Source organism: Oncorhynchus clarkii, unplaced genomic scaffold (genome assembly GCF_045791955.1).
Source record: "Oncorhynchus clarkii lewisi isolate Uvic-CL-2024 unplaced genomic scaffold, UVic_Ocla_1.0 unplaced_contig_8876_pilon_pilon, whole genome shotgun sequence".
Classification (NCBI taxonomy): Eukaryota; Metazoa; Chordata; class Actinopteri; order Salmoniformes; family Salmonidae; genus Oncorhynchus; species Oncorhynchus clarkii.
The window spans coordinates 138440-150000 of NW_027260948.1; the positions used below are offsets into that span (position 1 = coordinate 138440).

Here is an 11561-nt window from a genome sequence, read left to right on the forward strand (position 1 = left end):
ATAACCCCTAACCCCTAACCATAACCCCTAACCATAACCCCTAACCCCTAACCATAACCCCTAACCATAACCCCTAACCCCTAACCCATAACCCCTATCCATAACCCCTAACCATAACCCCTAACCATAACCCCTATTCATAACCCCTATCCCCTAACCATAACCCCTAACCCCTAACCCATAACCCCTATCCATAACCCCTAACCATAACCCCTATCCATAACCCATAACCCCTATCCATAACCCATAACCCCTATCCATAACCCCTAATCCATAACCCCTATCCATAACCCCTAATCCATAACCCCTATCCATAACCCCTAACCCCTAATCCATAACCCCTATCCATAACCCCTAACCCCTAATCCATAACCCCTATCCATAACCCCTAACCCATAATCCCTATCCATAACCCCTAACCCCTATCCCTGTAGGACAGCAGTGTTCCTCACCCCAGTCCTCCAGAAGCTGTTCTGCTCAGTTACCTTGTGAGATGAAGATCATTTCCCATCTCTTCTGTCTGAAATCTGTCTGGTCTACTACTTGCTAAAACTACATACTGTGTAGCAATCATACTGCGCACTATTTAGAATGTACTGTATAGTCAAATCTAATGCAGTAATCAACAAATGTCAACATACTAGGCTCATCCATACTGATGATGTGTCATCTGTGTTGATTCCCGCCATTCGTTCATTTTGGTACAACGCATCAATTTATCTGATTATCAGCTGCTGTGAAACACGTGTCTGGAAAGAGGATTATTTTACATAATAGTGTGCAGGGAATTCTGGATGAAACATCTAAATGAGTATAACATCCTGGCATTTAAACTATACTACATTATTTAAATGTCATATACTATAAAGGTTCTGTTTTCATGTACCCAAAATGTATGTTATTTAGAATGCAAGTATGGGCATTCAGACACAGCCACTGTCTTTCTCTCTCTGTCCTGGCTCTGTCTTTCTCTGTCTGTCCTCTCTCTGTCTTTCTCTGTTTATCCTGGCTCTGTCTTTCTCTGTCTATCCTGGTTCTGTCTTTCTCTCTCTGTCCTGGCTCTGTCTTTCTCTGTCTATCCTGGCTCTGTCTTTCTCTGTCTATCCTGGCTCTGTCTTTCTCTCTCTATCCTGGCTCTGTCTTTCTCTCTCTATCCTGGCTCTGTCTTTCTCTCTCTATCCTGGCTCTGTCTTTCTCTGTCTGTCCTGGCTCTGTCTTTCTCTCTCTGTCCTGGTTCTGTCTTTCTCTCTCTATCCTGGTTCTGTCTTTCTCTGTCTATCCTGGCTCTGTCTTTCTCTGTCTATCCTGGCTCTGTCTTTCTCTGTCTTTCCTGGCTCTGTCTAACTGTATTAGAGTTAACTGGCTGCCTGTCTTCTCAACTGGTGTTCAGTGTCTTGACTGGTCTTCCATTGATCCCATGGCTTTCCCCGTCCCTGCCCCCACCTTATAGTTGAGCCTTACACTCTGTCCTCCTCTCCACTAGGGGACGTTGTGTGGAGGTGACCGTGCAGTACTCCTGTTCCTTCCTGAGGCCAATGGAGGCGGTGCTACTGCTGACATCACGCTCTGCCTCCTCAGTCAGTCCCTCTGGAGCCACTCTGGCCTTCAGCCTCAAGACCCAGGTCACACACATCACCCCCAGCGTGAGTATGCACACACACACACACACACACACACACACACACACACCAGGCTCTGTCGCAGCCGGCCGCGACCGGGAGATCCGTGGGGCGACGCACAATTGGCCTAGCGTCGTCCAGCTTAGGGAGGGTTTGGCCGGTAGGGATATCCTTGTCTCATCGCGCACCAGCGACTCCTGTGGCAGGCCGGGCGCAGCGCGCGCTAACCAAGGTAGCCAGGTGCACGGTGTTTCCTCCGACACATTGGTGCGGCTGGCTTCTGGGTTGGAGGTGCGCTGTGTTAAGAAGCAGTGCGGCTTGGTTGGGTTGTGTTTCGGAGGACGCATGGCTTTCGACCTTCGTCTCTCCCGAGCCCGTACGGGAGTTGTAGCAATGAGACAAGACAGTAATTACTAACAATGGATACCACGAAATTGGGGAGAAAAGGGGGTAAAATATATTTTTTTAAATTTGAAAGATTCTGAAGGAAACAGGTACAAAAGTATCTATATCCACAGTAAAACGAGTCCTATATCGACACAACCTGAAAGGCCGCTCAGCAAGGAAGAAAGAAGCCAGTGCTCCAAAACCTCCATAAAGGAAGAAAGAAGCCACTGCTCCAAAACCACCATAAAGGAAGAAAGAAGCCACTGCTCCAAAACCACCATAAAGGAAGAAAGAAGCCACTGCTCCAAAACCTCCATAAAGGAAGAAAGAAGCCACTGCTCCAAAACCACCATAAAGGAAGAAAGAAGCCACTGCTCCAAAACCACCATAAAGGAAGAAAGAAGCCACTGCTCCAAAACCACCATAAAGGAAGGAAGAAGCCACTGCTCCAAAACCACCATAAAGGAAGAAAGAAGCCACTGCTCCAAAACCACCATAAAGGAAGAAAGAAGCCACTGCTCCAAAACCACCATAAAGGAAGAAAGAAGCCACTGCTCCAAAACCACCATAAAGGAAGACAGACTACTGCACATGGGGACAAAAATCTGACTTTTTGGAGAAATGTCTTCTGGTCTGATGAAACAAAAATAGAACTGTTTGGCCAAAATGACCATCGTTATGTTTGGAGGAAAAAGGGCTTGCAAGCCGAAGAACACCATCCCAACCGTGAAGCACGAAGGTGGCAGCATCATATTGTGGGGGTAATTTGCTGCAGGAGGGACTGGTGCACTTCACAAAATAGATGTCATCACGAGGAAGGAAAATTATGTGGATATATTGAAGCAACATCTCAAGACATCAGTCAGGAAGTTAAAGCTTGGTCGCAAATGGGTCTTCCAAATGGACAATGACCCCAAGCATACTTCCAAAGTTGTGGCAAAATGGCTTAAGGACAACAAAGTCAAGGCATTGGAGTGGCCATCACAAAGCCCTGACCTCAATCCTATAGAAAATTTGTGGGCAGAACTGAAAAAGTGTGTGCGAACAGGGAAGCCCACAAACCTGACTCAGTTACACCAGCTCTGTCAGGAGGAATGAGGCCTACAAACCTGACTCAGTTACACCAGCTCTGTCAGGAGGAATGAGGCCTACAAACCTGACTCAGTTACACCAGCTCTGTCAGGAGGAATGAGGCCCACAAACCTGACTCAGTTACACCAGCTCTGTCAGGAGGAATGAGGCCTACAAACCTGACTCAGTTACACCAGCTCTGTCAGGAGGAATGAGGCCTACAAACCTGACTCAGTTACACCAGCTTTGTCAGGAGGAATGAGGCCTACAAACCTGACTCAGTTACACCAGCTTTGTCAGGAGGAATGAGGCCTACAAACCTGACTCAGTTACACCAGCTCTTTCAGGAGGAATGAGGCCTACAAACCTGACTCAGTTACACCAGCTTTGTCAGGAGGAATGGGGCCTACAAACCTGACTCCGTTACATCAGCTCTGTCAGGAGGAATGAGGCCTACAAACCTGACTCCGTTACATCAGCTCTGTCAGGAGGAATGAGGCCTACAAACCTGACTCAGTTACACCAGCTTTGTCAGGAGGAATGAGGCCTACAAACCTGACTCAGTTACACCAGCTCTGTCAGGAGGAATGAGGCCTACAAACCTGACTCAGTTACACCAGCTCTGTCAGGAGGAATGAGGCCTACAAACCTGACTCAGTTACACCAGCTTTGTCAGGAGGAATGAGGCCTACAAACCTGACTCAGTTACACCAGCTCTGTCAGGAGGAATGAGGCCTACAAACCTGACTCAGTTACACCAGCTTTGTCAGGAGGAATGGGCCACAAGCTTGTGGAAGGCTACCCAACACGTTTGACCCAAGTTAAACAATTTAAAGGCAATGCTACCAAATACTAATTGAGTGTATGTAAACTTCTGACCCACTGGGAATGTGATGAAATAAATTAAAAGTGAAATAAATAACTCTCTCTACTATTATTCTGACATTTCACATTCTTAAAATAAAGTGGTGATCCTAACTAACCTAAAACAACCTAATGTCAGGAATTGTGAAAAAAGTTTAAATGTATTTGGCTAAGGTGTATGTAAACTTACGACTTCAACTGTTTATAACAACTCACAATAACTCGCTATGAATATAACAACTCACAATAACTCACTATGTATATAACAACTCACAATAACTCACTATGAATATAACATCTCACAATAACTCACTATGTATTTAACACCTCACAATCATTTGTTGTCCTGAATGAAATCACATTTTATTGGTCACATACACATTGTAAACAGATGTTAATGTGAGTGTAGCAAAATCCTTGTGCTTCTAGTTCCGACCGTGCAGTAATATCTAACAAGTAATCTAACAATTTCACAACAACTACCTAATTAATACACACAAACCCAAAGGAGTGAATGAGAATATGTACATATAAATATACGGATGAGCGATGGCCGAGCGGCATAAGCAAGGTGTATAAAATACAGTATAAACAATGATATGAAATGTAAGATATGTAACATGTATTAAAGTGTCTTTATTAAAGTGGCCAGTGATTGGGTCTCAATGTAGGCAGCAGCCTCTCTGAGTTAGTGATGGCTGTTTAACCAATCGGATGGCCTTGAGATAGAAGCTGTTTTTCAGTCTCTTGGTCCCAGCTTTGGTGCACCTGCACTGACCTCACCTTCTGGATGATAGCGGGGTGAACCAGCAGTGGCTCGGGTGGTTGTTGTCTTTGATGATCTTTTTGGCCTTCCTGTGACATCGGGTGCTGTAGGTGTCATGGAGGGCAGGTAGTTTGCCCTCGGTGATGCGTTGTGCAGAACGCACCACCCTCTGGAGAGCGGTGCAGTTGCCGTACCAGGCTGTGATACAGCTCGACAGGATACTCTCAATTGTGCATCTGCAAAGGTTTGTCAGGGTTTTAGGTGACAAGCCAAATTTCTTCAGCCTCCTGAAGTTGAAGAGGTGCTGTTGCGCCTTCTTCACCACACTATCTGTGTGGGTGGACCATTTCAGTTTGTCTGTGATGTGTACGCCTTAAAACTTTCCACTGCGGCCCCTTCTCCACTGCGGCCCCTTCGATGTGGATAGGGGGGTGCTCCCTCTGCTGTTTCCTGAAGTACACGATTATCTCCTTTGTTTTGTTGACGTTGAGTGAGAGGTTGTTTTCCTGACACCACACTCCGAGTTCCCTCACCTCCCCCCTGTAGGCTGTCTCGTCGTTGTTGGTAATCAAGCCCACTACTGTTGTGTCATCTGTAAACTTTATGATTGAGTTGGAGGCGTGCATGGCCACGTAGTCGTGGTTGAACAGGGAGAACAGGAGGGGGATGAGCACCCACCCTTGTGGGGCCCCAGTGTTGAGGGTCAGCGAAGTGGAGATGTTGTTTCCTACCTTCACCACCTGGGGGCGGCCCGTCAGAAAGTCCAGGACCCAATTGCACACGGCAGGGTTGAGACCCAGGACCTCTAGCTTGATGATGAGCTTGGAGGGAACTATGGTGTTGAATGCTGAGCTGTAGTCAATGAACAGCATTCTTACATAGGTATTCCTCTTGTCCAGTTGGGATAAGGCAGTGTGCAATGTGATGGCGATTGCATCGTCTGTGGACCTGTTGGGGCGGTATGCAAACTGAAGTGGGTCTAGGGTTTCCGGTAAGGTGGAGGTGATATGATCCTTGACTAGTCTCACAAAGCACTTCATAATGACAGTTGTGAGTGCTACGGGGCGGTAGTAATTTACAGTGCCTTGCGAAAGTATTCGGCCCCCTTGAACTTTGCGACCTTTTGCCACATTTCAGGCTTCAAACATAAAGATATAAAACTGTATTTTTTTGTGAAGAATCAACAACAAGTGGGACACAATCATGAAGTGGAACGACATTTATTGGATATTTCAAACTTTTTTAACAAATCAAAAACTGAAAAATTGTCTGTGCAAAATTATTCAGCCCCCTTAAGTTAATACTTTGTAGCGCCACCTTTTGCTGCGATTACAGCTGTAAGTCGCTTGGGGTATGTCTCTATCAGTTTTGCACATCGAGAGACTGACATTTTTTCCCATTCCTCCTTGCAAAACAGCTCGAGCTCAGTGAGGTTGGATGGAGAGCATCTTTACATCGAATCTTTATAAACTTGTCTGTTGTTGTCTGAGGCTGACCGGAACATATCACAGTCCTCATGATCAAAACACTCTTGAAGCGTGGATTTCGATTGGTCAGACCAGCGCTGAATGGTTCTAGTTACTGGTACATCCTGTTTGAGTTTCTGCCTATAAGACAGTAGGAGCAAGATAGAGTCGTGGTCGGATTTGCTGAAGGGAAAGCGGGGGAGGGCTTTGTATGCATCGTGGAAGTTAGAGTAGCAGTGATCCAGTGTATTACACCCGCGCGTAGTGCAATCAATATGCTGATAGAATTTAGGGAGCCTTGTTCTCAAATGTGCTTTGTTAAAAAAAATCAGCTACAATAAATGCAGCCTCAGGATATATGGTTTCCAATTTACATAGAGTCCAGTGAAGTTCTTTGAGGGGCGTCTTGGTGTCTGCTTGAGAGGGAATGTACACAGCTGTAACGATAACTGACGAGAAGTCTCTAGGGAGATAATATGGCCGGCATTTGATAGTAAGGAATTCTAGGTCGTGTGAGCAGAAGGACTTGAGATCCTGTATGTTGTTATGATTACACCATGAGTCGTTAATCATGAAGCATACACCTCCACCCTTCCTCTTCCCAGGGAGGAGTTTATCTCTGTCGGCGCGATGCATGGAGAAGCCCGGTGGCTGAACTGATTCCGACAACCTATCCCGAGAGAGAATTTTTTTCGGGAAACTCGTGAGAATGTTACAATCTCTGATGTCTCTCTGGAAAGCAACCCTTGCTGGAATTTCATCTACCTTGTTGTCAAGAGACTGGATATTGGCGAGTAGTATACTCGGGAACGAGCCTGACCAGGAGACCGCTCCGTCTGCCCCTTCTGCGGTGCTGTTGTTGTGAACCCTTTGTTCAGTTGCCAATAGAACAGTGACTCAGGCAGTGCCTACACTACTTTACTTTCTATAGAGACCAGGGTGGTGCGTCTCAAATGGCACCCTATTTCCCGATGGGCCCTGGTCAAAAGTAGTGCACTGCATATGGAACAGGGTATAATTTGGGACACCCTCCAGAACAGCTTGTCCTCTGGGCAGACAGGGGTTCACCATTCACTGTTCCCATGGCAGCACAATGTATCAGCAGCACAGGAAATGGTTCTATTTCTATTTCTATGGTGTGGACGCTGCATGTCCTCTTACATCATGGTGCCTGCTGAATGACTGTTACTGAGTTGTACAATGTCTTTGTGTTTACCCCCCCCCCCCCCTCTCTCTCTCCCTCCTCCCTCTCTCCATCCCTCCCTCTGTCTCTCTCTGTCTCTCTCTCGCTCTCTCTCTGTCTCCCTTTCGGCCTCTCTCTGTCTCTCTCTGCCTCTCTCTGTCTCTCTCTCTGCCTCTCTCTCTCTCTGTCTCTCTCTCTGCCTCTCCCTCTCTCTCTGTCTCTCTCTCCCTCTCTCTCTGCCTCTCTCTGTCTCTCTCTCTGCCTCTCTCTCTCTCTGTCTCTCTCTCTGCCTCTCCCTCTCTCTCTGTCTCTCTCTCCCTCTCTCTCTGTCTCTCTCTCTGTCTCTCTCTCTCTCTCTCTCTCTCTGTCTCTCTCTCTGTGTCTCCATCCAGGGGATAGTGAAGTGTACATCTCCATGTTACCAGCTGAAGGAGCTCCAACTTAAAGTAAAAAACCCTTTCAGCAAGGATGCCACGTTCAGTGTGTGTGTGTGTGTGTGTGTGTGTGTGTGTGTGTGTGTGTGTGTGTGTGTGTGTGTGTGTGTGTGTGTGTGTGTGTGTGTGTAAATTACCCCTGTCCTATGTGTGTTTGTCAGGGTGGTGTTGGTAGAGTCTAAAGCCAACATGCTGCAGGTGGAGAAGAGTCAGGAGAGCCTCATTCAACAGTTCTCCTTTAGGACCAACCCAAGCTCAGACAACAACACCAGGTTACACACACACACACACACACACACACACACACACACACACACACACACACACACACACACACACACACACACACACACACACACACACACACGCAACCTCAAACACATCCCTTCACTCTGTCCCTTTCACTAGATTAGTGTTAATATGCACACACACACACACACATCTGTCTCTCTCTCTCTCTCTCTATCTTTCTGTCTCTCTCTCTCTATCTTTCTTTCTCTCTCTCTCTCTCTCTGTCGCTTTTAATAATAAATTAAAAGTAAACATTACACTCACAGAAGTTCAAAAATAATAGATATTTCAAATGTCATTATGTCTATATACAGTGTTATAATGCAAATGGTTAATGTACAAAAGGGAAAATAAATAAACATAAATATGGGTTGTATTTGGAATGGTAAATATTGCTTTTGTGATGGCACACTGTGGTATTTCACCCAATATACATGTTTATCAAAATGTGAATTGTTTTTGAATTCTTTATGGATCTGTGTAATCTGAGGGAAATATGTGTCTCTAATATGGTCATACATTCGGCAGGAGGTTAGGAAGTGCACCACAGTTTCCACCTCATTTTGTGGGCAGTGTGCACATAGCCTGTCTTCTCTTGAGAGCCAGGTCTGCCTACGGCGGCCTTTCTCAATAGCAAGGCTCTGCTCACTGAGTTTCTCTCACTCTCTCATTAAGCTGCTCACTGAGTCTGTACACTCTGTTTTTATGTTAATTATTTCCTACGTGTCAAGTAATTAGCTTTTTTGTTTTCTCATGATTTGGTTGGGTCTAATTGTGTTGCTGTCCTGGGGCTCTGTAGGGTGTGTTTGTGTTTGTGAACAGAGCCCCAGGACCAACTTGCTTAGGGGACTCTTCTCCAGTTTCATCTCTCTGTAGGTGAAGGCTTTGTTATGGAAGGTTTGGGAATCGCTTCCTTTTAGGTGGTTGTAGAATTTAACGGCTCTTTTCTGAATTTTGATAATTAGATACACCATTTTGTGAATTCTTGGTTGGTGAGCGGACCCCAGACCTCACAACCATAAAGGGTAATGGGTGTTATAACTGATTCCAGTATTTTTTGCCATATCCTAATTGGTATGTCGAATTAAATGTTTTATTTGTTTTTAAATTTGACCCCCTTTTTTCTTTCCAATTTCATGGTATCCAATTGTTTAGTAGCTACTATCTTGTCTCATCGCTACAACTCTCGGGAGAGACGAAGGTTGAAAGTCATGCGTCCTCCGAAACACAACCCAACCAAGCTGCACTGCTTCTTAACACAGCGCGCATCCAACACGGAAGCCAGCCGCACCACTGTGTCAGAGGAAACACCGTGCACCTGGCAACCTTGGTTAGCGTGCACTGCGCCCGGCCCGCTACAGGGGTCGCTGGTGCGTGATGAGACAAGGATATCCCTACCGGCCAAACCCTCCCTAACCCGGACGACGCTAGGCCAATTGTGCTTCGCCCCACGGACCTCCTGGTCGTGTACGGTTGCGACAGACCCTGGGCGTCTCTGGTGGCACAGTTAGCGCTGTGATGCAGTGCCCTAGACTGCGCCACCCGGGAGGCCCTTGGTATGTTGAATTTATGTTCCTATTGATGGCATAGAAGGCTCTTCTAGCCTTGTCTCTCAAATCGTTCACAGCTTTGTGGAAGTTACCTGTGGCGCTGATCTCTCTCTCTGTTTAACCTTTATTTAACTAGTCAGTTAAGAACAAAGTCTTATTTACAATGACGGCCTACACCGGCCAAACCCGGACGACACTGGCCTACACCGGCCAAACCCGGACGACGCTGGCCTACACCGGCCAAACTCGGACGACGCTGGCCTACACCGGCCAAACCCGGACGACGCTGGCCTACACCGGCCAAACCCGGACGACGCTGGCCTACACCGGCCGAACCCGGACGACGCTGGCCTACACCGGCCGAACCCGGACGACGCTGGGCCAATTGTGCGCCGTCCTATGGGACTCCCAATCACTGCCGGTTGTGATACAGCCAGGAATCAAACCAGGGTCTGTAGTGACACCTCTAGCACTGAGATGCTGTGCCTTAGACTGCTGTGCCACATACATAGAAACAATCAGAGACACTCACTGACTGCCGTACATAGATATGTACTTTTCCAGACTACACTTGTTCTGTTACGTAGGGGAGTGTGTGTGTGTGTGTGTGTGTGTGTGTGTGTATATGTCTATGTCATGTGTGTGTTTACACTTCACAGGCAGAGGTAGCGCAAATCTCTGGAGTCTGTTCTCTGTTAGATCATTAAAGAGAGGACTAACACACACATACACACACACACACACACACACACACACACACACACACACACACACACACACACACACACACACACACACACACACATCTTGTGTTTCTCTTTACTTCCTACATCAAGGGCATCTTCAAAGACTTACTGCAGATGTAAGTATGAGTTTCCATGAGAAGGAATCTCATTCTGTTTAAAACAGTTAGCTTTGTGTTTGGACATATCCGTACTGCAAATTCAATGATGTTTTTGTAAATCACATTGTTTGTTGCTGCAAAATCCTTGCTCTCTTCTGCAGTAATGTTCAATGGATTATAGATAGTTTCATAGGACTTCATACCCTGTAACTCTTATGTCTGTGTAGTAACAACGTGATACACAGCAGTACTACACAGACTAGAGGGAAAAGTGTGACCAATCCCTCTCTTCTCCCTCTCTTCTCCCTCTCTTCCCTCTCTTCCCTCTCTTCCCTCTCCCTCTCTTCTCTCTCTTCCCTCTCCCTTTCTCTCTCTCTCTCTCTCTCTCTCTCTCTCTCTCTCTCTCTCTCTCTCTCTCTCTCTCCCTCTCCCTCCCTCCCTCCCTCCCTCCCTCCCTCCCTCCCTCCCTCCCTCCCTCCCTCCCTCCCTCCCTCTCTCTCTTGTTTTCTCTCTCTCTCTCCCTCTTTCTCCCTCCGCTCTCTCTCTCTCCCTCCGCTCTCTCTCTCTCTCTCTTTCTCGCTCTCGCTCTCGCTCTCTCAATTCAAGGGCTTTAGTGGCATGGGAAACATATGTTAACATTGCCAAAGCAAGTGAAGTAGATAATAAACGAAAGTGAAATAAACAATAAAATTAACAGTAAACATGACACTCACAGAAGTTCCAAAATAATATAGACATTTCAAATGTCATATTATGTCTATATAGAGTGTTGTAACGATGTGCAAATAGTCTCTCTCTGTCTCTGTATCAGTCTTTCTACAGATAGGTTGAATGGTGGAACTGACTGTGGTGAGTGGGAGGACAGTGACCTTCACTGTGATCCTGCAGATGAGTGTGGTGTGAATGAGTTCTTCAGTCCTGTCAGGAGTGTGAGTCTGGCGGCTGGACAGACAGAAACCATAGAGCTCCACTACCTGCCCTTCCACCTGGGGAAAAGACACTGCTCCGTCCTGCTAGTCAGCCAGCAGGTATACAGGGCCGTGTGTGTGTGTGTGTGTGTGTGTGTGTGTGTGTGTGTGTGTGTGT

At 46.6% G+C, this 11561-nt stretch overlaps 1 protein-coding gene across 1 annotated transcript in view; it reads left to right on the forward strand.

Annotated features, from left to right (window-relative positions):
* LOC139402489 (cilia- and flagella-associated protein 47-like) overlaps positions 1-11561 on the forward strand; it is a 98628-nt gene that overhangs the window by 44254 nt on the left and 42813 nt on the right. The window contains exons 37-40 of the mRNA XM_071146457.1: positions 1484-1643; positions 7749-7840; positions 7952-8062; positions 11341-11503. Coding sequence (XP_071002558.1) covers positions 1484-1643; positions 7749-7840; positions 7952-8062; positions 11341-11503 — 526 coding nt within the window. The remainder of the gene's footprint in view (positions 1-1483; positions 1644-7748; positions 7841-7951; positions 8063-11340; positions 11504-11561) is intronic.